We start from the raw sequence: 25,803 nt of genomic DNA, 5'->3' as shown, positions 1-25,803 counted from the left end.
CTTAGGTTCCGTATAATCATCTACCTAACACTTTGTAATGTTTTATGTTTTGGGAACTTTAAAATTTCTGCCTGTTTGCATTGGAATCTGAAAAAAAATACAGCAGGATTGAACTGCCATGTGCTCTGCTCTTGACTTTCACTCAGAGTGCTCACATGCCCATGATCGATGCCCTGATGATGGCTTACACAGTGGAGATGATCAGCATAGAGAAAGTGGTGGCCTCTGTCAAGCGCTTCTCTACCTTCAGTGCCTCTAAGGAGCTGCCCTTTGACCTGGAGGATGCTATGGTTTTCTGGATCAACAAGGTATAGACACTCATGACCCAGATAAGACACACAGCAGGATATTATCATCATTATTATTAAACTCTTTCACAACAAATCTTGTTTAGGCTTTTTATCCTCTAAAATCCAGCTGGCTTTATTCCTGGGGCTCTGAATAAAGTGGTCCACTTATGTCATTGATGATTGGATATAGTCCAATAGACAGGAGTCTAGGTCTGTTACACGCACAGACTCAAGTTCATGTTGTAGTTGTCTTTTGAAAGAACATTGTCAGTCTATGGGAGATGGGGGATATAGTCCTAAAATATTTTTTCCACATTAATCTGCCAGAATGCACATTTTGTTTTTATCATCTTGGAAATTTTAATCTAATTATTCTGATATTAACTGTGATATAAATCTCTTTATTCATGAGACTAAGAATATGTTCTTTAGTCTACTAGCGCAATATTTAAATGGTTTACATTTTTTTTGGATTAAATTTCAGAAAAGCAATTTGTTCTAACATTGTCAAGTTTGCGTCAAGAAAATTCTGACCTGATTAGCAATTTCTCACTAGGCAGTTGTTTAATTTTGCTCCAAATGCCTCACTAACTAACTGCTATATCCAGAAAGCTCTTCTCTAAGGTTACTGGCCACTATTAGCATGAAACTTATCGCAAAAAAGTATATGGCAACCTCTTTGCAAATGTTTTGTCCCTAGCAGATTGCCGTGGTTATCTATCATTTGTACGGATTACTTACCAAGCTGTTGTGAATTTGTGAAAAGTGCACCGCATACCTGAAACTGAAACAAGTTGCTTTCAAAGTGAAATGTTTTGGTTATAGGCTGGGGTGCAACTTTTATTTTGAAAGTGAATGTTTTGTTTCTGCCTTGCATCACACTTTTTCAAATTTCACTACAGATGTCATTCAAGCAAACTACAGGCAAGCATAGAAATCTATTTGCAATCAAAATATCCACAAGGAGGTTTTTGTTGCTACATCCTCTTTGTCAATGATTTCATCCACTGTCAGCCAGCAACTCGCGGGAACAATTTTCCAAACAGTAGCTTAATATGCAGTTTCCATTTGCATTCAGTGGTCGCCAGATAGTTGCTAACCAGTTCCTAGCCCTCTATTACCATTCAGTAGTGTGGTTTATTGACTCCATGCAAACATACTAATAATTGTTTTGTTATTCTTTTTTTCTTCTTCTGCAGGTAAACATGAAGATGAGGGAGATTGCAGAAAGGGAGCACAAAGTCAAGCACCACCCACTGGAGTCCCCTAGCCATCAAAAGGTAAAGCCACTCAAAAATAGGTTCCTTTATTAGAAATCTCCATGTCTTATCCAGGTGTGTCAAGCAATCACTTGTTTCAAAACAGCAACAGCATCCTTAGCGCTCACATGAATGTTTCTCCCTAATGGCGTTTTGATGTTGTTCTGACCTTCCTCTACTCTTATCTGTTTAAACTGGAAGCAGATCCAATCCTTTTGTCTCTGACCTCTGACGTGTTAATCTTTCTGCTCCTGTTCCTCATCTGTCCCTCCTTCCCCCTTCTCTTATCCCTGCAAACTGGATAGTCTCCCTCCAAATGGTATTGGAAGCTAGTCCCTGTAAGTTGGATGCCAGGCCCCATAACCCCATTTTCTTCCCCCTCTGCCCTTTGCACGCATAGTTCTGTGTTGATGTGTGCGCACACTCCTCCATGGCTCATTCAAGCTCATTACGTGCTACATGTAGCCAGCGTGTCAGCAGGGGGGAGAAGGCTGACAGCTAGTTTGTTTCTTTTTTTCCCCCTTGTGGCAAATATGTCACTAAGGTGTAAGGTTATTCTAACCTTTGTGTCCAAACTTTTTTTTCCCTCTAAGCTATGCAGTGTGTGCTACCTCATTTCAAGCTCAAGTAGGCCATGTGGATTCTCTGTGCGCAGATGTGTGTGGTATTTGCTTGCCTAGTGAGAATACGAGAAAAATCCATGCCTACACCTCTCCTTTGCTTTGCAGACCCATTACTGGCCACATTCTCTCACTGATCTGCTTTGTCATTCTCCCTCCAGTTTCTCTCTTCCGCTCTCACGCACTGTTTTCCTATATGCCCACAATCTCCTGACAGTATCTCTGCTCTGTGTATCAGCCTGATGTCATGCACGAGCTGGCCCACTGCATGCTGGGGCCAGAGGAACTCTCCGAAGCGGTACAGTGATCCCTCCTAGTCAGGAGACTCACTAACGTAGAACGTGTCCTGTAGTACAGCTTCTTGTTTGGTTGTTAGTTTCACCCGTGACTTGTGACAACAACTGCCCCAGCATAGTTTTGTGGAATACCCTCCATGAGCGAGATTAAAGTTCATTTTAAGCTGTTTTATGCTGATTACATTTTTTTTTTTTTTTTTTTGGTTGTGTTTTATTTACTCTAAGTAGTGCCTAGAATCTCTGGACTTGAATTTGGATTTAAACTATATATATTTCTGAGAATTCAAGCAATGTTGGATTTTCTGAATTCTAATGGAATATATTTTAAATTAATTAGGCAAAGCTATACAGTATAAAGTTGGCTGTTTTGGTGAAGGCTGTTAGTAGGGCTGTTCGATATAACGATATATATCGGATGACGATATAAAAACGTCTATCGTTTCATTTTACGCTATCGTTTGTTTCGTGGTGTCGCAAAATAAACTGTTTACGGCAATATTTTTTCATCGTTTTGATGGTCACTGTAGTGGCTATATTAATTTCTTAAAGTTCTCTCTTTCTCTTATATTTAATATAACCACACTACGACGGACAAGCGCCTGTTTTTATGCGTTGTCGTTAGCAACAACGACGGTAAAACCATCGCGTGTCCGCTTGTTTATTTTCCACATAAACCTTTCACAATAAAGCTCAAGATCCTGTTGAGACTTTTCAAAATAAACTGAATCACGTGAAAAGTATGCAGATATTTACGGATGAGAAGCAAAAAAAGAGCCTCAGGTGCTAAAAAATAAAAAAACGGCGGCCTTTACAACTTATGTCTAAAAATATATAGTTTCATGCATCAGTTAAAACACTCGACTCCAGGTACACTACAGCCAGCTGGAAACACTTCCCGCAAGTCGAGCTGCCCGAGATTCACAGAATTTACAGAAAATGTTACATTTTTGTGATTTATATCGTTATCGGGACGATAGAATTCTTATATCGGGATATGAGATTTTGGTCATATCGCACAGCCCTAGTTGTTAGTATAACTAAAGCACTATGCTTGTTTATTTATGTCTGTGAAATTTAATATTATATCTGGAAAAGGTTATAGCTTCAGTTTTGCTCACTAAATTAAGCGGCATTTGCAGGACATGTGTACACACATGTGCACATAGGATGATGATGATGATGATGATAATAATAATAATAATAATAATAATAATAATAATCACCTTCCAGTTCTAGTTTTCCCTGTTCTAGTTTGCAGAGTTGACCTCTTCCTAACATGGAGGTAAATGTAGCACTACAAGTTAGTACATTGTACTTGGGCCTTCTGTCAGGTCTGGATGTATGTGATTTCATTTTTAGCTTCTAAAATGGGTGTGCATTTGTCTGTTTCATTTAATTAACTTGTTGCTATTCAATTTCCTCAGTGAGTTCCTGAAATGATTACCAGCTTCAAAGAGTAGGCATTCAAATAAATGTGACTTGGGAGGCTGAATTTCTGTATTAATGATACACATGTTTCACAAAAAGTGAGCCAGTGATTAAAGCTGTTGACATTTGGGTCAGCTGGTTCGTGTTACCTGGTTTCACTGGTTTTCACCGCTGGTGGTCTGCTTGTCATTAAAGTCAATGGAAAACTGATCTTTTACTCTGTGCTCTTCATGTCACTGCTCTTTAACACCTTCACCTTCACCTTCTCACAGTTAACCAGGTCTCAAGGATTCTCCCTCGATTGGGCGATCATGGTGCCTCTGGGGCTTTTGTCATTCGGAACCATCTTTAACAGACTTCACTAAACGTGCTGTTGATCAATTTAAATGAAGCCTTTAACTGGTGCTTTCATTACAAATGCCATTTTACTGTGAAACCACTGGGGAGAACCTTGATCTGATGCTTAAATTAGTTCTAACATTAACTGGAAGAAAAACTTACACATCAGATGTTACGGTGATGTGAAAGAGATTTGTATTTGTGATATTAGTCACTCCATGTAGGATGTTTTGTGACGTGCCACTTGACTGGTAGTTCCAGGGATGTGTGTTGTGGCTTATCTTCTCATAAAACCCTGATTCTCTCCCCCTGGTGGTTAGGTACGGTATCGTCGGGAACATGCTTCCGGTCGACAGCTGCCCTTCTTTCCATTGCTGGAAGATCTGATGAGGGATGTTTGTGATGGAGCTGCACTGCTCACTGTAGTCCATTACTACTGCTCTGATCTCATGAAGCTGGAAGGTATGATGCTCTTGCCTGTGCGTTTTCTTTCTCTGTCTCCCGAACACACACACACACGTTCACTACCTACATCTCACAAATCACTCTCAAATAATATTTTTCTATAGGGGCCAATAGACTTGCTCTACTTACATGCTCAATTTAATAACTGTGTGATGCTATTTTTGTCACTTGCTCATACTTACTGTCACTGTCCAGTCAGTGAGACATTTATAGCCATCATGTCATCAAGTTGTCCTGATCTGACCTGCTCTCTGTGCACCTGATTAGATATTTGCCTGAAGGAAGTCCCTTCTATCGCTGATAGCCTGTACAACATCCAGCTCCTCAGAGAATTTGCCAATGAGTACCTGAATAAAAGTTTCTATCTGACAACAGAGGACATGCTCTATTCACCGCCTGTGCTCAAGGTACAAAAAACTGTCAGATATTTGTACTGCAGAGTGAATTTTAAGTATTATAACGTGCCATCTGCTCTTTGTGTAGCACAATGTGATGGTGTTCATCGCTGAGCTGTTTTGGTGGTTTGAGACAGTAAAGCCAGAGTTTGTCCAGCCCAGAGACCTCCAGGAGTTTAAAGATCGTAAGTATTACAGTAGATTAAGTGAAGATTATTAAACTATTAAAGCCTATTAGAGAAGGAAGCATGCATATGTGGTGAATTACATTGTAGTGTTTCGTGGTCTCCCATGGTTAGGGCTGTGCGATATGACCAAAATCTCATATCCCGATATAAGAATTCTATCGTCCCGATAACGATATAAATCACAAAAATGTAACATTTTCTGTAAATTCTGTGAATCTCGGGCAGCTCGTCTTGCGGGAAGTGTTTCCAGCTGCGCGTCATGTAGCTGGAGTCGAGTGTTTTAACCGATGCATGAAACGATACATTTTTAGACATAAGTTGTAAAGGCCGCCGTTTTCTTTGTGAGTATTTATTACACGGCGTGCTGCGGGGAAAAGCCTGTTCTAACGTTTGAGTCTAAGGTTTATTTTTTAGCACCTGGCGGCTCTTTTTTATTCTCATCCGTAAATAATCTGCTCTTTCACGTGATTCAGTTTATTTTGAAAAGTCTCAACAGGATCTTGAGCTTTATTGTGAAAGGTTTATGTGGAACATAAACAAGCGGACACGCGATGCTGTTACCGTCGTTGTTGCTAACACAACGCATAAAAACAGGCGCTTGTCCGTCCTTAGTGTGGTTATATTAAATATAAGAGAAAGAGAGAACTTTAAAAATTAATATAGCCACTACAGTGACCATCAAAACGATGAAAAAATATTGCCGTAAACAGTTTATTTTGCGACACCACGAAACAAACAATAGCGTAAAATGAAACGATAGACGTTTCATCCGGTGTATATCGTTATATCGAACAGCCCTACCCATGGTCACAAAAATTGTATGGTACGCTGGTGTATCTTGAAATAAAACCTCTGGTCCAACCCTACAGAGTGCTCTGTGTCCTTAGAACTAAAGCTCAGTTGTTTTCCCAAGTACAGCTAGTTTAGTCATCCTCATCATTAATAGTCAGTTGTCAAGACCTTTGCCCTTGTCCTTTACTCAGCTCGAGCCATAGCTCATCCCAAGAGTGCCCGTCCATCAGTGCCCATCTCCAACGCCACCAAGCGAAGCTTCCTAGCTAGTCCTGGTATGGCCGACAACCAGAGCAGCCCTGAAGTCTGTAACAGGTACTTCCTGCACCCTGAAGACTCTGACCCCCTGTAAGTCTTTTCTCACTTTCCTTCTCATTCCACTTCATCATGATCCCGTCGTCTAAACAGTTACAATAGACCCACAAGGATGGGTAGATATGCAGGGATGGCTGTGTTTCGCTCTCATGTGTCCTTCACATCTAACCCTGTGTCTGATCACTTGTGTTAAGATGACCTTGTGCATGTTGTTGGACCTTGATTGTCTGTTATGTGGTAAAATACTGGGCTTTTCTAGTGAATATGCTAAAATATAATGAGATGTATCAGATTGGTTTAAAGTGGGTTTGGGTCCTATTGTCTGTACGATAAGATCCAAAACACACAAAACTAAGCTGTTCATAAATTTTCTGCCAACCTCTTGTCTCTTATTTTTGGTTGTAGTAAAGGGGGCCCAACTTTCAGTCCTTCACACCCACTTCTGCCGCTGCGACAGAGACAACAAAAGCAACAAGGAGACGATGCGGGTAAGATGAATCTTGATTTTATTTTTTTAAACACACATGCATTACCTGTATAGTAGGATTTAATAGTTCGGATTTAAGTCATGCCGACTTAAATCTGCACCTGTGTATTCCTGGGTAGGTTTGAGAAACCGCTCGAACTCCTTGACTCAGATGGACGGACAACAAGTCAGAGGCTCTGTAGTAGCATGGCCCGACAAGAGGCAGAGGTACTTGGAATAATTGCACTTTTAATCTAAAATAAAAGGCTTTCTTCATACAGCTAGTTGTGATTAACTTGTTTATGTGACCAGTGTAGGTCTTAACTGTGTAAGTAAGGCAAAAAATGAATAAAATTTTAAATTCTGTAAGGACTATTTATATTGTGCATATAGTACAGACTTTACAGCTGAGGTTATTCTCATGATCTCTTTCTGCAGACCAGTGTCCACAATGGGCCCTTATCTGTTGCACTCAGCCACCGACAGTGATGCAGACATAGCTTCTGGTGACAGCGTTAGTCTGGCTCGCTCAATTAGTAAGGACAGCCTGGCATCCAATGTCATCAATGTCACTCCCAAACACCAGACTTCTGTACACCAGCCATCACGTCCTCCAGTACGTAGAGTCAACGGCCACAGCCTTCTGACTAATGTCAATACGGAGGATGAGGAAGAAACTCTGGTGACCGTAGCCAAGAGCGATGGTCCTGCCATCTCCAAACGGGTTGAGGGGACACAATCAGCTGCTGTAATTGGATCCAAACCTTCCACTGACTCAAAATTGACACCAGATAGCTTTTACCTTGAACCACTAATGCCTGCCGTGCTCAAAACGGCTAAAGAGAAGTCTGTATGCCTAAACAAGGAGGAGGAGAGTGGTGAAGTGTCCCGGTCTGCAGGAAGGGGCTCTTTACACAGAGAAAATGGATCTACATCTGCTGTTCGCAGGAAAGCTCCCTCCAATCTGAACCAAACATTTCCTCCTCCAGCTGAGGAAGGCTTGTCAGATGAGCCTGTTCAAAGTCAGGCAAGTCTCAGGCTAACTGTCAGCAGCAGTGTGGAACCTTCCTCCAGGGACCCAGCTGAGGGTTTCTACTTGCATTCAGATTCTGAAGAACTAAAGCCTGGCAATGGTCAGGACGGTGACCTAGGGGACCTGGATGAGGAGGAAGAGGATTTGGATGAAGCCGCAACCACTAAAGAAACACTCTGGCCCAGGAAAGCCTTCAACGAGGAGGAAGAAGAATCAGCCAAACTCCAAGAAGACATGAATGTGAAAGAGCATGAAGACAAAGATATTAATGGTGGCAGCGGTCGTTCCAGCCCCTGTCTCAGCACACACTCCCAGGCCAGCAGCATGGCCAGTGGCAGCGTGCGCATGACCTCTTTTGCTGAGCGTAAAGCTCAGCAGCAGCGCTTTGGCAGCAACCATGACCTGCGCTCCAGTGCCTCCAGTTCCCAGAGGACCACTCCAGATGGATCAGAGTGCAGTGGCCCCCTGGCTTCCTCATGGAGGATTAAGAGGGACCAGAGCCCCTCTTCCCCCTTGGGAGGATCCTCTCGTACAGGCAGTGGCGGTGCAAATGTATTGGCTTCTGAACTGGTCCAGCTCAGAATGCAGCTGGAAGAGAAGCGGCGTGCCATTGAGCATCAGAAGAAGAAGATGGAAGTACTGTCAGCGAGACAGAGACAGAAGCTGGGAAAAGCAGCCTTTCTGCATATAGTAAAGAAAGGTGGAGGAAGGAGTGACACATTACCCAACCCGCTTAAAGCTGACATCTCTAAAGATGAGCTCAATGGGGAGAAAGGACCATCAAGTAAAGATGATATGTGTGTTGATACCATGAGAGGGGAGAAGGAAGTGGATGAGACCACCCCGTCTGGTGCCTTAGAAGCAGAAAAGAAAGGAAACGGTGGAAGCTTCTATCTGGATGAAGATTTGGACCTGAATGAGTGCAGTCGCTCTATCGAGCTGCTAAATGAAGCTATTGGCAGCATCCAGCAACAAATGATGCAGCTTTCACTGCAGCAGGAGATGTTGATGAAACAGAATGTACAGTCCCCACCTGGTGCAGCTCCACCTCCTGCTCAAACCAGCGACAAAAACGGAGATTCCAAGACTGGAGCAGGCTTTCACTTTGTGGAGCATCTTTCTGGCACTAGCACCGCTCCAACCAGGAAACCCCCCAAACTAAGCTCTGGCCGAAGCGCCAGATCCAAACCATCAGAGCTAAAGATGGCCAAGGAGCAGAGCCGCCAGACCACCAGGACCCTCACACCCACCCAGAGTGGATCAGAGACATTGCCACACCCAAAGCATTCAGCTGGGGGCAGGTCCCCCAGGACTGAGCAGCCCGACAGTCCCAGAAACACCACAGTAGTGGAGACAGTTGACAAGCCAGGATCTGGCCACGTTCGGAGTGCCACCTTCCGACTTCATGATGAAGCAAACATTCGCTTGCCGACCAGAGTGGACCTGACATCACTGGCTCCTCCAGAAGTGTCCTTTGATGAGTGCCTGTCCAGCAACACCAGAGAGTCTGAGCTCAACTCTTCAGACAGTTCAGGGAAAGAGAATATACCATCAGATGAGGCGCAACGCAACAAAACCCACCTCATTGAGGTTGATCTGTCAGAGCTGAAGGCACCTGAAGAAGAAGAAGAAGAAGAAGAAGAGGGGGGTGTTGAGGACAAAACAACAGAGAGAGATGATGGAGAGCAGAAGTCAGTCCTGGGCTTCTTCTTCAAGGTAAAAATCAATAACAGGCATCCTCAAGTGTCTATTAATTCCCTAATACACTCTTTCAATTATAAATGATTAACATAAACAGTTTTTCACATTGACACACATTTTATAATTTCATATTTTGCTGATTAAAAAAAATATTTGAAATGCAAATTATATTTATTCGTATTTATACTTTGAATTTGTAATCTTTTGCTTGTTTTTGTTTGGCCAAATGGAAAAAGTGATTCTAATTATTAAATAACCAGATTGCATAGTTTTCAGTTTTGATGTTTAACCACATTTGTTATTATTTGCAGATTTAATACATTGTTCTATTATATTTTTCCATGTTCTAGGATGAGCAGAAAGCAGAGGATGAGCTCGCTAAGAAGAGAGCAGCGTTTTTGCTGAAGCAGCAGAAGAAAGCAGAGGAGGCTCGACTACGTAAACAACAACTAGAGGCCGAATCTGAGCTCAAACGTGATGAAGCCAGGTACATTATTTTCACACTGACATCGATTTCCAATTTATTTGTTAGGAAAATTACTAAAATTCCAGTGTTTGGTGCCAACACTAGGCGGAAAGCCGAGGAGGATCGTTTGCGTAAAGAGGAGGAGAAGACACGGCGAGAGCTGATAAAGCAAGAGTATCTGCGGAGGAAGCAACAAGAGATGTTTGAGGAACAAGGCCTTGTGAAGCCCAAAACTCCCAAACCGAAGCAGAAGCACAGACCCAAGTCTGTCCTCAGAGAGGAATCCTCCAGCGATAATTTCTCCAAGTGCTCTTCTACAGGTAAGACTGTTACATCACCACTTTGACATTTAGCTAAAAATCAGTTTTTCTGTAAATGTCACAGCATGGTGCGCTTCATTTGTTTTTCCAGCTGAGCTGTGGGGTACATTGACTGACTGTGGGCTATTTTTTATTTTATTTTATTTTTTGCTAATAATTATATGTTCCACACTTACTGTTTATGACACTGATATTATTGGATTTTTAGAGTATTGAGACATTTTGGTTCTCAGGCTGATTTTAAAATTTCATTTTTATGCACAGTCTAGAACCAAAACTCAGAAGGGTTGAAGCTGAGTGGTTTTTGGAGGGCTTTTGTTCAAAATAAAAGACTGAATTACCCAGTAAGTTTTCAGATAAAACTTAACTTAGTTCTCATTTAAAACACTATTGATAGAAATGACAACCTTGAGTTTGGCATACTTTTTTTTTTTTTTTTAAGTTTCTCTCATCCTGATTGGCCGATTCATTTAAGCTCACGCAGGCCTTTTCCCAAACACTTTAGACTACAGGCCACATTTAACCATACGTTTGGGCTTTATTCTATACACGTTAGCACCTCCTGTATGTCTTTGGACTGATGTAGCCTACACCTTGTTTGATTGTAGCGTTACAAATAAGTGTGTATATCTGGAACTGGATCAGAAAGTTCAATATTCATTTCATCAGATATGATGAAACAGTTTCTCATGGTCTGTGAGTCATCAAAGTACTTTTTGGCAAAGTCCCACCATTTCGTTAGGTCACTTGACCCTGATGGCCCCCTCTAACAGAGTATGGAGATGGTGAGACCATGGCTCTTGTCCCAAACTACTGAGATCTAGGAAAAAACAAGCTAAAGAGCTCTTCTCCCTATATCATCTATAAAAGTGTTGGTTTTTACTGAAACAAAGACCTTCTTAGAATCTGGTAATGGACTCATTATTCAGTATTGATAAAATATTGTAATTACATTTAAATGGGAAACAAAAACAACCAAACTTTTCCTACATTTTTCAAATGGTCTCTTTTGTTTTACATAGCTGACAAACTGAGTAACGCCCAGTCAGGCTCCAATCTGTCTCTCGCATCTGCCGCTACCAACGAGGCCGACAGCGTAAACTCTGGAGGTGCAGGCTCCCAGCGGTAAATTTCCCAGACTCTTTCTTTCATGTGTTTACTGTTTGTAAGAATTTGTTATATTATGCAAGTTTAGGATTTGCTGTCTATATTCAAATTGTTTTGTTACCCAAGAAGCCCTCTGTCATGATTATTGATCCACCCATTCATGTGCCATTGTGTCCAGCTGTGACTCTGTGGAGTCATTTCCAGGCAGTCGGAACAGTCGAGCTGCAGAGAGAGACTGGGACAACGGCTCCACCGCCTCTTCCATCACTTCCATGGCTGAATATACTGGCAAGTTTTTCTGTGATCTGTGATCAGTCTTTACTATGACTACAAATCTTTTATAGTTATTCATTGATTAGTGATAAACAGATCAATATATCAGTCTCGGAACATTTAAAATGATATGTGAATATCGCTGTTTTGGTCACTATATTTTTTTTCTGAACATACTAAGGAGATTTTTATTGGTCAGAAGCAACTGACACCTACTGTAGGTGTCGTAGCTGTAGTTAAATTTGCAGTCATCAGACTTAGTCCTCTGTTACATTTTCATGGCTTTTCTTCTGTAGGCCCAAAACTCTTCAAGGAGCCCAGTGCCAAGTCAAACAAGCCAATCATCCATAATGCAATCTCTCACTGCTGCCTGGCTGGCAAAGTCAACGAGCCCCAGAAGAACCAGATCCTAGAGGTTAGTGTGGGGTGGTATCAGCATGTTGTATAGTATTTCTAAAGATGCTGGTGGGATTTTGTTTGGTTTTGTTTGTCTGTTTGTTTTTTGGTGTGTGAGGAATGGACAGGAATCTGACTGTAGGGATCTTGTAAACGCCTTCAGTGACTGGAGTCAGAAAAACTACCTCATATTAAACACCTCTAAGAAGAAATGGTAAATGGCCTGTATTTGTATAGCGCTTTACTTGGTCCCTAAGGACCCCAAAGCGCTTTACACAACCAGTCATCCACACATTCACACACTGGTGATGGCAAGCTACATTGTAGCCACAGCCGCCCTGGGGCGCACTGACAGAGGCGAGGCTGCCGGACACTGGCGCCACTGGGCTCTCTGACCGCAAGTGTCTTGCCTAAGGACACAACAACCGAGACTGTCGGAGCCAGTGCTCAGACCGGCAACCTTCCGATTACAAGACTAACTGCTAACTCTTCAGCCACGATTGCCGAAGGAAAAGATAGTAGATTTAGGAAGGTTAGGGCTCCCTCTCCAGCCTGTAAAAGTTTGTGGGGTGGACAAAGGGGTTGTAACAAAATATAAATACTTAGGTTTACACCTAGTAATAAACTGGACTGGTCCCTGAATACAGATGAACTGTACAAAAAGGGGAAAAGCTGCCTCTTTTTGTTAAGAATACTAAGATTTCCTAACATCTGCAGTAAATTGCTGCAAATCTCCTATCATTCCGAGGCTGGGGGAGGCAGCATCAGAAACAAGGATGCAAGAAGACTGGACAAACTAATGAGAAAAGCTGGCTCTGTAATTGGAGCCTGACTGGACACGCTGGGGGAAGTGATGGAAAGATGCACAATAAAGACGTTAGTAGCCATGTTGAACAACTCTGCTCGCCCACTTTATGGAACAAAAATGCATCAGTACTGGAAGACATCAGGCTATTTAGTCTCATACAAATAGCAAATGAGCCATGTCAGATGTATGAATTTCCCTCTGGGATCAATAAAATAATTCTTATTCTTAACATGGCTACAAGGACCAATTCAGTCCTTAGCAATCTACTTTTTGTGGTACTAGATGCACGTTCACTACCTGAGATGTGTGTTAAATGAACTTCTGGGATCTTCTGGAATTAAGTGATCCAAAGGTTCCTGCATTCAGAATATGAATATTTTGATGTAATTTATACACTCGTTTTTCTTAAACTATTTTTGTTTTCTTTTTGGGATCACAAAAGTAACATTGGCACTTCTATCTTGGAAGCATGATCAATTTCTTTTTTCATAATCAGTGACAGCACGTCATGCAAAAGTTGGTGAAAGTTGTGTCTTTAAAGAATGTTGTCTTAAAATTACCCAGGAGTTATATCTCCTTGTAATCCCCCTCCCTTCCCCTACCCCACTAGGAGCTGGAGAAGTGTGAGTCCAACCACCTCATGATCCTGTTTCGTGACGGTGGTTGCCAGTTTCGGGCACTCTACTCGTACTTCCCCGACACCGAAGAGATACAAAAGCTGACGGGCACCGGACCCAAGAGCATCAGCAAGAAGATGATTGATAAGCTGTACAAGTACAGCTCGGATCGAAAGCAGTTTACCGTCATCCCTGCCAAGACTGTGTCAGTCAGCGTGGACGCCCTGACCATCCACAACCACCTGTGGCAGGCCAAGAGAAGCGCTGTGCCAAAGAAAAGTGGAAAATAGCAGGCAGGATTTGGAAACACACCTTCATCCACTTCATCCTATCCTCACACTGCTTGTTTTCTGACTGCAATGACGCCCCAAAGCTCGGGATGGAAACCTACACGGGAGAGAGGCCACTATGGACATGCGGTCATCTGTAGGTGGACCGAGGCAGAAACAAAGGTGTGTGTGTGTGTGTGTGTCTGGTGCTTGCGATGTGAGAGGGAATGCCAGCTCAGTTTGCTTCTTCTTCCTGTGATGTCGGTGGGATCTGTTCAGGTTCATTTTGAGTCCGCCTGATTACTTTTTCTCTACTTTTTTTCAACAACAACCATGACTCAAGCATGTGGCATTTCCCCCCCCCCTCATATGTGGTGGATGTTCATTTTTACATGAAGTATTTATTAGTTCAGCACTGTCATGGTTGAGAGCTCAGCTGCAGCACTAAAAATCCTTCCTTCTCTCCAGAAATGCCTCTTCTTTTGGACAAATTTGGACACAAAAGGGGGTGGGGACATCGGGGTGGGCTGGGGGGGGGTTTATGTCGCTCTTTTCAGAAAATCGGAAACAAGGGAACTTTGTACAACCCTTTAGGACTACACTGCTGTCACAACTACAGTTTCTCCCCGTGTGGACTGTCGAATCTGTCGAATCAGGCTGGCATTACCAATTTTGCCTCACCAGGGATCTCCAGAAAACCTGCTGCTCTGAACTGTCTTCTTCTTTAGTCACGGGGGAGCTCCTTGGGTATCCCTCAGACATCCGTTGGCCTTTCACGCATCGTGGTACTATCGTCTATTTATTCAGCCGCTTTTTAAACTAGATGCTGATCGTGTAGCACTGGATATGTGTATTGCAAAGAAAAAAGGCAAAAAATAACGATGGTCATTTTAAAGAATTTTATTTGTCAAAACATCCTTTTTGATTTTTAGGATGAATGATAGGCTTTGGTACAAAATGATGCTTTTTGATGTTTTGTTTTGTTTTTTTTTGTTTTTTTAGCACTTTTTTTGTTTTTTGTTTTTTAATTTATCAATTAAGCAATGTGGAATAGAGTTTAAGCTGATGTTATGTCTTTTCATCATAACAGGAATTCTCTGATGTTTAGAGCTTAGTTGTGTTTTCTCTCTCCACTGGACACTACTTAAACTGTCCTGTACAAAGGTGCACTCATGAACACTTGTCGACGGCTTATTTCATGCAATGTAACTCCCCTCAAAGCCTTTTCTTCCCTCCCCAAGTGTTTCTGTCAGCCTGTCCCATCTTAAATCGCAGCAGCGGCTCGCGCACTCTTGTTGTGAAGAGTACCTCCGCGCTGCCCTGTAACCTGTTCGAATGACAGTATTTGATATATTCACTACGGAGGGGAGGGTCTCTGTGTGTGGGAGGGGTGGTTGGTGGGAGGGAGGGGGGGGGGCTGTGGTTCAGTTATGTACCAACATTAAAGAACATTCCTCCAAGGTGTTGACAAAACACTGCCACGTCGTCTCTCTTCTTCTCTCTGTCTTTTTCAAAACTCAAAGTGCTTTTTTTGTGTGTTTTTTAGAAACCATATGTTGGCCTCCAGAACAACCCCAAGCGTTGCACGAGCACTTTACTTTCTGCTTGTTGAGGGGATTTTACCTTTTGAATGGGCATAAAAACTAAGAATTAATAAGACTGCTGTTTGTGCGCTCCGGGAAAATAATGAATATAATTGTGGAAACTAAACTAAACGCTAAGATTTAACACTGACAATTAAAGCCGAAGGGCCGTCACTGACATGATACTACTGCTGTCTCCAAAAAAAACTGTGGAATACTTGATTTCTCTCTTGCTGCATGGTGTTTTTGGGGAGGTTGGGTGGCAGAGGTGGTCGATCGTTAATTGTACAGTAGTGTATTTTCATGTTACCTAAAAGATTGTACTGGCATTGGTCACCGTATTTTTTTTTTTTTTGTTACACATGTACTTTTCATCCTTGTTGATTTTTATCTTTGATCCCATGCCATCTATTTATTTTAAAATGGAAGCACTGAAACAGAATACATTTTCAAGTAAATAAAAGTCACATTTTTCATTTCGATTTTCTCATGGCTTCATTTATCCATTTAGATTCACTGCTTTCCGTTGCTGCTGTTTGACACCATGTTGATTAACAAAACATCACAACTTTTTGTTTGCAATTGTCACACTTTTTTTTTTCTCGAGTAGCAAGTCTGCATCTTTTCACTGAAACACACTTTGTCCTATTAATGAATGAAAGCTAACAAGACAGAAAAAGTGTTCCCAGAATGACAGGTTTCTAATTTAAACTGGACTTTACCTCACTTTAAAAATAATCGGTGTTTATCTTGATGCATCTCTTTAGTTCATTCAACATGATTCAGGTTTAAACAGCAGGAGGGTTTTGTTTCCTGACATCATGAGAGGGGCAAGCAGAAGGAACTCATTAATGGCTGGCAAATAAAGCCCACACTTTTAATAGAAATTACTCCAACTTCTGCTCAGTAGGGATCAGAGGTTTTGCTCCTTCTCAAAAAGCACCAAAGCAGAACTGCCTCTGCATGAGCACCGCTTTGGTGTGAATGAGGTGATGGATGGATGAACCTTTGGGCATGTATATTCAATATTATTCAACATTGTTATGAAGTTGTAGCAAAAGCCTTAGGTCCATTCAAAACTCCACAGCAAGCGCATTCAAATGGACTAGAGAGAGGGAGATTTGCATTTCTCTTCACTAGCTGCCCCTTAAATATAGAAATCAATTTAAAATCCTTCTACACATGTACAAAGTCCTGAGTGATCAGCCAGCATCACACTTCGAGGAAGCATATTATCCCCATCAAGTACTTAACTCAGAGTTCACTAAGTTTAAAGAAAACAAACAACCCAAAACCTCTGCTACTAAAATTCTACTTAAAATGTTTTTAAATGTTCGATACGGTTTGCTGGGAGTCCTCTCATGATGCACTAAGGATGTCTCCTAGGATGAACCCACGTGTATTTGAGCGCTTGAAAGGAAGGCAACTGTTTGGCTTAAAAACATGTCTCACCTGTCACCCAAGAGCCAATTTTATAACAACTGTAGAGCTCCGTGATAGGACTCGCATTATTGATAAAGGCTCACTGAGCATCAGGATCACCTCAAAGGGACAACATCACTATGTGTTAAATACCTGAGACTGAAGAAGACTCTTGGATGGATATGAGAGATCTTCATGAACCAAAAAAAAAACATTCAAGTTCAACCTTTTTTAATTTTACACATTAGTTTCTGACAGGTCTCTTTCATTACCTACAGCAGCATTTCTTTATGATGTAGAGAAAACAGGCATGTCCTCTTGAAATTGTGATATCTAAGGGATTAAATTTGCAGTTAAACTACATTACACTGGTTCAGCCCATTTAAGAAAATGGACCCGAATGTAGCCCACAATGAAAATTGACTATCACATGCTTGAGAACCTACCTATATTCTCCCATATGTTTATATGCCAACGTTACACTGGTCTATGTTCTCCCATAATCTGTGTTGTTGATCATCTTTCTATGCTCTCACTTTTCCTCCTCTTCACCCCCCCCAACCAGTTGTGGTATCTTTAGTGCTTTCTCTCTCTTATATTGTGGGATCTTTGCTTTGCAATATAAAGTGCTTGAGTTAAACATTTTTGAATTGGTGCTGTATTCAACTGAAAAGCCCTTTAAGTGGTGAAAACATCTTCAGGCCCCCCCACTGTTAAAAGCTGTCTCGTGCTTCATCAGCCAACTGGAACAGCGCCTTCAAACGCACAACCATAACCATGGCAGACTCTTCTCTGTCATGGCAACTCTGTTTCTTTTCACACCTGTTAGTTCAGGTGATCACGAGACCATCACAATCTGCAAACTCTCACTCCACAGTCCGAGCTGAAGAACTGCATCCAGCAGGTCACCATGAAGGGTAAGTGCTGCTGGTTTTAATGCTCACACAGAAAGTCATCAAATGTTCAGCTTTAACTAATGTGATCGGTCTGCATCCACACAGTTGTAGCTGGTGGTGTTTTGTTGCTGGCTGTTGTCCACCTGAGCAGTACTTGTATCAAAGAGGGAACGATCACGATCTGCTTCAACATCCCAACACGTAAGGAATTTTGTTTACTACACCTTTAATGGTGACCTTTAAAATAGGCTTAGACAGCAACATTATATATATCGGAAATAAAGTCAATTAACTTCATACCAAGAAGAAAAATGGATTTCTTCTTCATTTAATTTAATTCAATTTAATACACAAGCGTGTATACTGAAAAAAACGCAACTGGCCTTAAAGTCACCTTTTCTGACAAGATGTTTCACCTCTCGTCTAATAAACTTCTTCAGCTGTCAAACAACAAGCAGAGAGTGCATGATATTTAACCCTTAGTAGGAGCAGGTCTCTTGGAGGTCCCGAGGGTTGTTGATCCACTGTTAATCATGTGACCTGTCACATGAGCCAAAGGGACGGCCCTCACTAAGGGTTAAATACCTGAGACTCTGAATGTGGTTTTAAGAAGAAACCTTTCGGCTGACCTGCACAGATATAGATTTAGACATTCTTGTAGGAATAAACACATGAACCAAAACCTGCTCACGCTGGTTAAAAAAAACAGTCCGATCAAATGATTCAAAGCTAAAACCATTTCCTGTAGTTTTACAAGTAAAAAATAGAATTTCATATAAAAAAGAAAATGACCCCTAAACTCTACTTTTCAGAATTTTTTTATTTCCATTGACCAAAGTTTTTACAATTATATATGTTTTTAAGTTCTTCGGAGGATTCCGATGATTTCATTGTCTTTTGTGCCTTTATAGTCCCAGACTGAGTCTGATGTTGAGGCTTCTGGGGTCATTGGAACAAGTCTGATTTCAGTTCTGTCGGGCTGTAAAAAATTGATCAAGAAGTTTTATTTTCTCTTATTGATCTTACTACAATTTACTAACAATTTAATACTCAACGTGATCAAACCACAGTTAATGATACCTGCTGACTTGTAACAGATGCTGCAAGTTTTACTCTGGTCACACATTTCTCAACCACTAGGGGGAAGCAAAGGCAACAAAATAGTCTCTTCAGATGTTTGCATATCTGCAGGATGCTTTGATTTTATAGTTTCACTGCATGTTTTCTCCTTTGAGCTCATTTGTTGATTCAGATTGATTTAGCAAAAGGATGCAAATGTAAGTATGTGCAGCTTTGTGTTTGACTCCTCTAAAAACACTTCTGCCCACTTAGATTTTGAACCTGGTTCCTCATCTCTGTTGATGGTCCTGAAGGATGTCGGAGAGATCAACTCCACAGTGCTGCAGAGTGAGAACCTCGCTTCTATCACCAGGCTCACGATCAACAACGCAGGTGTCACGAGAATCGCTGAAAAAGCCTTCAGCTCACTTACCAATCTTAAGTATCTCAGCTTGGAGCTAAACAATCTGTCGCAGATTAATTCAAACTGGTTTAAAGAACCCGCCGCCCTGAGTGAGATCATCCTTACGGGAAATCACATTGAAGTCTTGAGTGAGTCCACGCTCGGACAGTTTGCTAACCTCACAAGCCTCAGGCTGAATAAAAACATGCTCAGGAATATTGAGCAGAATAGTTTCAGTTCCCAGGCCGCCTTGGCTGAGTTAGACTTGTCCAAGAACAAGTTGACTTGGGTCTCACCACAAGCCTTCAGATCTCTGACCTCCACCAAGATCAGATTAGGCGGGAACCCTTGGGACTGTTCGTGTGAAGCTGAAGACTTTGTCGCCTTTATGAAAGGTTTGAGAAAAGTGAGAAACTACATTATTAATGTGGTTTTATTAAAAAAAAGAAAAGAAAGAAAGAAATGTAAAGTTGCTTCTCCCCTCAGCTCTACAGAGCAGATCTCAGCTGGAAAACGAGATGGACGTGACCTGTGAGAGTCCTCCATCCCTGAGGGGTCGGCTGGTGTGGAATGTAACGGTATGCGTGACATCACCATCAAGAACACCGTCAGTGGGCCCTTTATCCACTGGTACAGCTGTTTCTTCTTGCCTAATTATTCGTTTTTATTAAAGTCTACAAGTCTAAAAGCATGATTTGTTTAATTAAATAACTGCCACGTAGTATCTACATTTTTACCTGCAGTAAAAGTGGTGACGACCTCTCCATCGCCAACATCAGAGACAGAAACCTCCGTCAAACCCAAACCCACTATAAGCTCTTCTCACACTGGTACGTGAAGCTTTTTTTTCTTTTCCCAGTTTCCGTTAGATGCTGAAGATTCTTTGCATTTTAAATTTGTGCGTGCTTGTGTTCTCTCCACTGACAGTTCCGTCATTAGAAACATCTGTCCACCCTAAGCTCACTTATGCACACACACCTGGCCCTGCATCCACTGGTACATGTGCTGCTTTTTTTCATAAAAACTCAAAATTCTTACAGAAATATTTCCACCCCTTTAAAAAAAAAATAGCAATGCTTCTCTCTGTTTTTCCTACAGTAAAAGTGGAAACTCCTTCATCACGACCAACATCTAACTCAGACACTTCTGTTACACACAAACCCACTGATGTAGCCACAATGAGCTCGTCCCACACCAGTACAGTGGCTGATCAATTTTGTGAAATTCTTTACATTTTGTGCGTACTAGTAACTGGCACTTATTATTTCTATTTTTGCCTGCAGTTAAAGTGGTGACAACCACTCCATCACGCCCAACATCAGACACTTCTTTCGCAGCCTCATCCACTGATGTACCTGCAATAAGCTCTTCCCACACTGGTACATGTGGCTAATCCTTTTTTTGAAATGCTTTTCATTTTAAATTGTACCACAGTTGTTGTTTTTTTATTTGTAACACTTGACAAGAGTATTTACATATCTTTACTTAAATAACCAACACTTAGTATTTGTATTTTTACCTGCAGTAAAAGTGGTGACCACCCCTCCACCACGTCCAACGTCAAACTCAGATGTTTCTTTTAAACCCACATCCACTGATACATCCACAATTAGCTCTTCTCACACTGGTACATGAAGTTTTTTTTCTTTTCCTAGTTTCCGTTAGATGTTTGAAATTCTTTACATTTAAAATTTGTGCATACGTTTGTTCTCTGTAGTTACAGATTCATCATTAGAAACATCTGTCCACCCTAAGCCCACTTACGCACACGCATCTGGCCCTGCATCCACTGGTACATGTGCTGCTTTTTTCATAAAAATTCTAAATTCTAACAGATATATTTTCACCCCTTTTTAAAAACAAACAAACAATGCTGTTCTCTTTTTTTCCTACAGTAAAAGTGGAAACTCCTTCATCACGACCAACATCAAACTCACACAAACCCACTGATATACCCACAACAAGCTCTTACACCAGCACATGTGGCTAATTAAATTTTGTGAAACTCTTTACATTTCAGTGTGTGCATACTATTAACTGGCACTTAGTATTTCTATTTTTACCTGCAGTAAAAGTGGTGACAACCACTCCATCACGCCCAACCTCAAACTCAGGCACTTCTTTCATAGCCTCATCCACTGATGCATCCACAATAAACTCTTCTCAAACTGGTACATTTTTTTTTTCGTTTCCCAGTTTTTATTAGAAATGTGAAATTCTCTACATTTTAAATTTGTGCGTATTTATGTCTCGGCTGTTCTCTCTAGTGACAGTTTCATCATTAGAGACCTCTATCCACCCTAAGCCTATCTATGTACATACACCTAGCCCTGCATCCACTGGTACATGTGCTTCTTTTTTTTGTTTGAAATTCACCATTATGATAAGAATACTCTTATCTCTTTAAAACATTAGCAATCAGTGTCTCTGTTTTTCCTGCAGTAAAAGTGGAAACTCCTTCACGACCAACATCAAAGACAGAAACTTCTTTCAAAACCAAACCCACAAGCTCCTCTCTCACTGGTACATGTGGCTTTTCCTGTCTTTTGTTTCTACCCCCCCCCACACAACTCATACCACTGACTGACCACATTATTAGGTACACCTGCTCAACTGCTTATTAACACAAATATCTAATCAGCCAATCACATGGCAGCAACTCAATGCATTTATGCAAGCAGACATGGACTATTTCTTTGTGTCAGAGTATCTCTGAATGCACAATGCATCAAATCTTGAAGCAGAAAAGCACATCAGGTGCTTCTCGTGTCAAAGAAGAACAGGGAGCTGATGCTACAATTCTGCTCTCCAAAATTGACCAACATAAATTTTGCTTGATCTGATAAATCTTGATTTCTGCTGCAGCATTTGATTGATAGGGTCTAAACATGAAACCATGGATCCATCCTTCCTTGTATCAATGAGTCATGCCACTGCTGCTGCTACAGTGGTGTTGGGGATATTTTCTTGGCACACTCTTGCCGCTTAGTACCAACTGAGCATTGTTTAAATAGAGTAGAACCCCTTAATGTACCATCTTCTGATGTCTCCTCCTATAGCAGCATGACAGTCATGTCACAAAGCTCAAATCATCTCAGACGGGTTTCTTGAACATGTCGACTCAAACAGCCTCCACAGTCATCTGGTCTTGTCATCATCTCAATATAAACCAAAATCTCTGAGTAACGTTTCCAGCACCTTACTGTATCTTTGTGATGAAGAATTAAGGCAGTTTGGAAGGCAAAGAGAGGGTCTCTAACTTTGACAGCATCAAATCTGTGTCACAGAATAGCTCTGAATCACTGATTACGAATATTCCTAAGATTTTTTTGTTTTGTTTTATGTTGTTGTCTATTATTTTGCTATGAAAAAATAATTTTATATCAGTTTGACAGAATCTACCGTAACCGCATTGGGGAAAATCTGCACACACCCTTAGTATGAGTCATCCTGAAACTCTGGAAGTTATTGACCTGCAGATGGCGCCAGAGTAACACGATTAATCTGATCATAGCCCAGCGGTCCTGAACTGTATCTAACTGTTAAAACATTTTGCACAATTACTGCTTTTAAGAAGTGAAAACATTCTGCATTTTACAACATTGTGGACTCTCTAGCTTGTTTCTTATTCTCCTCAGGATCTTATGAGACGTCACCTCTGGTAAGGACAGAAGTCTCACCCCACGCCGAACTCACAAACTCATCCACAACAGCTTCTGAACCTGTTGGAGTGACAGGTACATTGGATTCTTCTCAAAATGTTTGTCATCAGAATTCTGAAATACTAATGCATGAAATCTGTGCTGTTTTGTTTTTTTTTTTCCTTTGGCCAGTTCCATCACAACCACCGTCAGATACCAACGTTGTCCGTGCGCTCATTGCTGTGATTGGTATGTTTCTACTGTATATTTCTGTTTGATTGAATTGAAAATACATACGTAGCTAAAATAGTCTTTCTGTTTACCTGGCCCTCTCTACAGTGGTCCTCTGTGTGCTGCTGTTTGTGGTGTGTTTCCTGGCTGTGCGACACCGAAGGAAACACAACAAAAAAAGTGTGACACCCGGGCATTCGAGAGAAGACAAAAAGCAGCTGGAAGAAGAAAGCAGATCAAGTCATGACTCTCTAAGATCCTCTGAGAATAAGGATGCAGAGATGGCTCGGATAACATCCTTTACTGGAATCAGAGCAAAGTCAGCAAATGCTGTAATCCTCATGTCTCCTTTTTGTGCATCTGGGAAGGATCCTGTGACTTTGCATACTGAGACAGAGGCTCAAGCAAAAGTCACTGAAAACCCAGCTGAGGGAAAGCAGAAGCTGGTGAATGAAACTGAAGCCACAGGAGCTGCAGGAGGATTTCAGACAGAAAATCCCGCAAACACCACAGACGCGATCAAGGAGAATGAAAAAACAGCCAATCCTGGTACAAATCTAGATGAAAACCCTGAATGTGTTCCTGTTAGCACTGACATGGTACCTTATCTGAGCATCGGCACAGACCAGAACAAATCACTTCCTGTTGAAGAGTCTGTTGAAGGTCCTGGTCTAAGATCAAAAGGCAGCAAAATTATCAAGAGGATCTCTACCTGGCCCCCCGCTGCAGCTCAGTGGCAGGAAAGATGCAAAAGAAAAGCAGAAGATGAGGAGGATGGTGATGACTTGACTGTTTGGGGACAAAATGTAACAAAGAAGTTTTCAGATGAAATAAAGAAGACTGTAAATGATAGAGGCCATCCCTTCAGTTTTGATGGGGACAAAGAGAAAGATGAAACTATGAAAAATCAAATGGGGGCTCTCATGGACCTGAGACACTCGCAGTCCTTAAAACCAATTGAAGAGGAACACCTGAAGAAAGAAGGGATGGCAGTGGGTGATACTACCACTGTGACACAAACGACTGCACAAAACCAAAATGCGAATCAGGAAAACCTCCATCAGGATCGACATCAGACATCTGGAAAAAGCTCAGCACACAACAACATCAAGAGCAGCAAGGAGGACAATCAGAGGAAGGAATCGAAACGAGCTGTGCACAGCAGGCAGAGGGCAGAAAACAGGGCGTCCAGCTCAAAGGCTCCCTCTGGTGGTGCATCACCTGATGACGAAACGCTGCTGTCTGGGAACGACTACGCCTTCATGAACCTGCTGCATGAAGTCGTTCAGAACAATGGCCGTTGGACCAGACAGAGGTGGAAGCAGACACATGCCAACAAGCAACGGCGTTAGAAGAGAGCTGGCAGAGGAGATCATCATGGCTATCCAATCACTCTTCAAGTAAAATGAAATTCTCACTTGATTCTTACACTAAGTGTAACTTGAAAGTTTGCTGTATTGGCACAGGGCAGTCCAGCCTCTGCCTCTTAATGCATTTGTGTTAAATATGACGACTGGCTGAATTTAGCCCATTTTCCAAAACCCAGCAATCTTTCTAATGGCTAGCAGAGGGCAGCTCTTGAAATCAGATTGCATAGAAGTCTACTTAAAGGCCAGATTTTCTAAACTAGACCCAAGAGTGCTCATAATTGTGATTAGAGTTGAAAAAAAAAAAGCTTTTTGAGGTGAATTTCAATATCAAGCTCAAAAGATAAGACATGCTTTTTTTCAGCGTTAAATATCAGCGCAATTAGCACTAAATTGCATGTTGCAATCGTTAGTAAATCATTTTGCATGTCTGATTTAAATATTCTCCTCCCTGTATTTTACTTTGCTCTCCTTTTATGCAATGTGTGCCCTGCTCACTTGATTTATTAAATTTCTGAGTTTATGGTTTCAATATCTTGTTTCAACTTTAATTTAATACATAATTTTTGTCCAAAAAATGATAGTGTCACTTATAATGTGATACATAATAATAATAATAAAGACGTTTTAGGGTGAAGCTAATTTTCATCGCTTACTTTATTGCTGAATGTGTACAAATATGGAAATGTAAATAAAAGAGCAAAAGAAAAAATATTTAATTTGAGCTAGCAACATATTTTGTTTTGACGAAAAAAAGATGTTAACAAAATAAGTTTTGTTTGGTAACTCTCGGCACAAATCAGAAGAGTCTTTTAGCTCACACACATAACATACCAGCCACCTATATAGGTGGGGTCATATCTATATACGGCACAAAATATATGTCATTATCCCCGCATTCCTCACATAAATGAAATAAAACATCAGTGTTTGTGTTAGGTTCATCCGCTCTGGCTGCATGCAGCATTTATTTGTTCATATTATGAATGTGGAGAAGAACACTTCTCATAAGAAATAGTACAAAAATTGGACAATGACTCAAAAACAAAGTGGAGGTAAACAGAATACATATAGTAGGCTTTTGTTAACACAGAGACAACATGCATGTTCCATTCATATAAATACACAGTATCAAATAATGACTCCAGCTTGCAAGCAGTTGACTCGATTATGGGTTTCTCTAGACATTGGACTAAATGTTCCTGTCAACGTACAAAATGTCTTGTTCTTGGCAAGCCTGTATATCAAAACATGCTTCTTTTTTTCGTGTTAACATGCCCTGTGTGGTATTGTAAGTGTGGACAGTAGGAGATGTGAAGTGAACCCTTTCTAGAGTGTTAGGATTTGTCACAAGTGAG

General features: G+C 41.3%; 2 protein-coding genes across 5 annotated transcripts in view; both read left to right on the top strand.

The window, feature by feature from the left end:
* The window catches only part of camsap1b (calmodulin regulated spectrin-associated protein 1b), a 31,514-nt gene extending 12,999 nt beyond the window's left edge, over positions 1-18,515 (top strand). The window contains exons 3-18 of one of the 3 annotated variants that reach the window (XM_042223437.1): positions 147-308; positions 1,490-1,570; positions 1,855-1,887; positions 4,553-4,694; positions 4,965-5,104; positions 5,181-5,277; positions 6,264-6,420; positions 6,793-6,875; positions 6,994-7,081; positions 7,292-9,602; positions 9,938-10,074; positions 10,159-10,373; positions 11,396-11,498; positions 11,659-11,768; positions 12,050-12,168; positions 13,568-18,515. In XM_042223437.1, coding sequence (XP_042079371.1) covers positions 147-308; positions 1,490-1,570; positions 1,855-1,887; positions 4,553-4,694; positions 4,965-5,104; positions 5,181-5,277; positions 6,264-6,420; positions 6,793-6,875; positions 6,994-7,081; positions 7,292-9,602; positions 9,938-10,074; positions 10,159-10,373; positions 11,396-11,498; positions 11,659-11,768; positions 12,050-12,168; positions 13,568-13,864 — 4,275 coding nt within the window. In that variant the 3' untranslated portion in view covers positions 13,865-18,515. The remainder of the gene's footprint in view (positions 1-146; positions 309-1,489; positions 1,571-1,854; positions 1,888-4,552; positions 4,695-4,964; positions 5,105-5,180; positions 5,278-6,263; positions 6,421-6,792; positions 6,876-6,993; positions 7,082-7,291; positions 9,603-9,937; positions 10,075-10,158; positions 10,374-11,395; positions 11,499-11,658; positions 11,769-12,049; positions 12,169-13,567) is intronic. The other 2 variants (XM_042223438.1, XM_042223439.1) reach the window with 2 other exon arrangements.
* A 3,313-nt stretch (positions 18,516-21,828) lies between these two features.
* LOC102308402 lies at positions 21,829-25,590 on the top strand. 2 transcript variants are annotated; one of them, XM_014335682.2, is made up of 3 exons: positions 21,829-22,943; positions 23,040-23,096; positions 23,187-25,590. In XM_014335682.2, the coding sequence occupies exon 3, from the start codon at positions 23,360-23,362 to the stop codon at positions 24,428-24,430; it is 1,071 nt and encodes a 356-aa protein (XP_014191168.2). In that variant the 5' UTR covers positions 21,829-22,943; positions 23,040-23,096; positions 23,187-23,359; the 3' UTR covers positions 24,431-25,590. The 2 variants fall into 2 exon arrangements, with proteins under 2 accessions (XP_014191168.2, XP_042079380.1); XM_042223446.1 differs by having other exon boundaries at positions 21,829-23,096.
* The last annotated feature ends 213 nt before the right edge of the window (positions 25,591-25,803 follow it).

The sequence above is a fragment of the Haplochromis burtoni genome, unplaced genomic scaffold (genome assembly GCF_018398535.1).
Source record: "Haplochromis burtoni strain Fernald_Lab_line unplaced genomic scaffold, NCSU_Asbu1 Contig_111, whole genome shotgun sequence".
Taxonomy (NCBI): domain Eukaryota; kingdom Metazoa; phylum Chordata; class Actinopteri; order Cichliformes; family Cichlidae; genus Haplochromis; species Haplochromis burtoni.
This window is presented reverse-complemented; position numbering and strand designations above follow the sequence as displayed.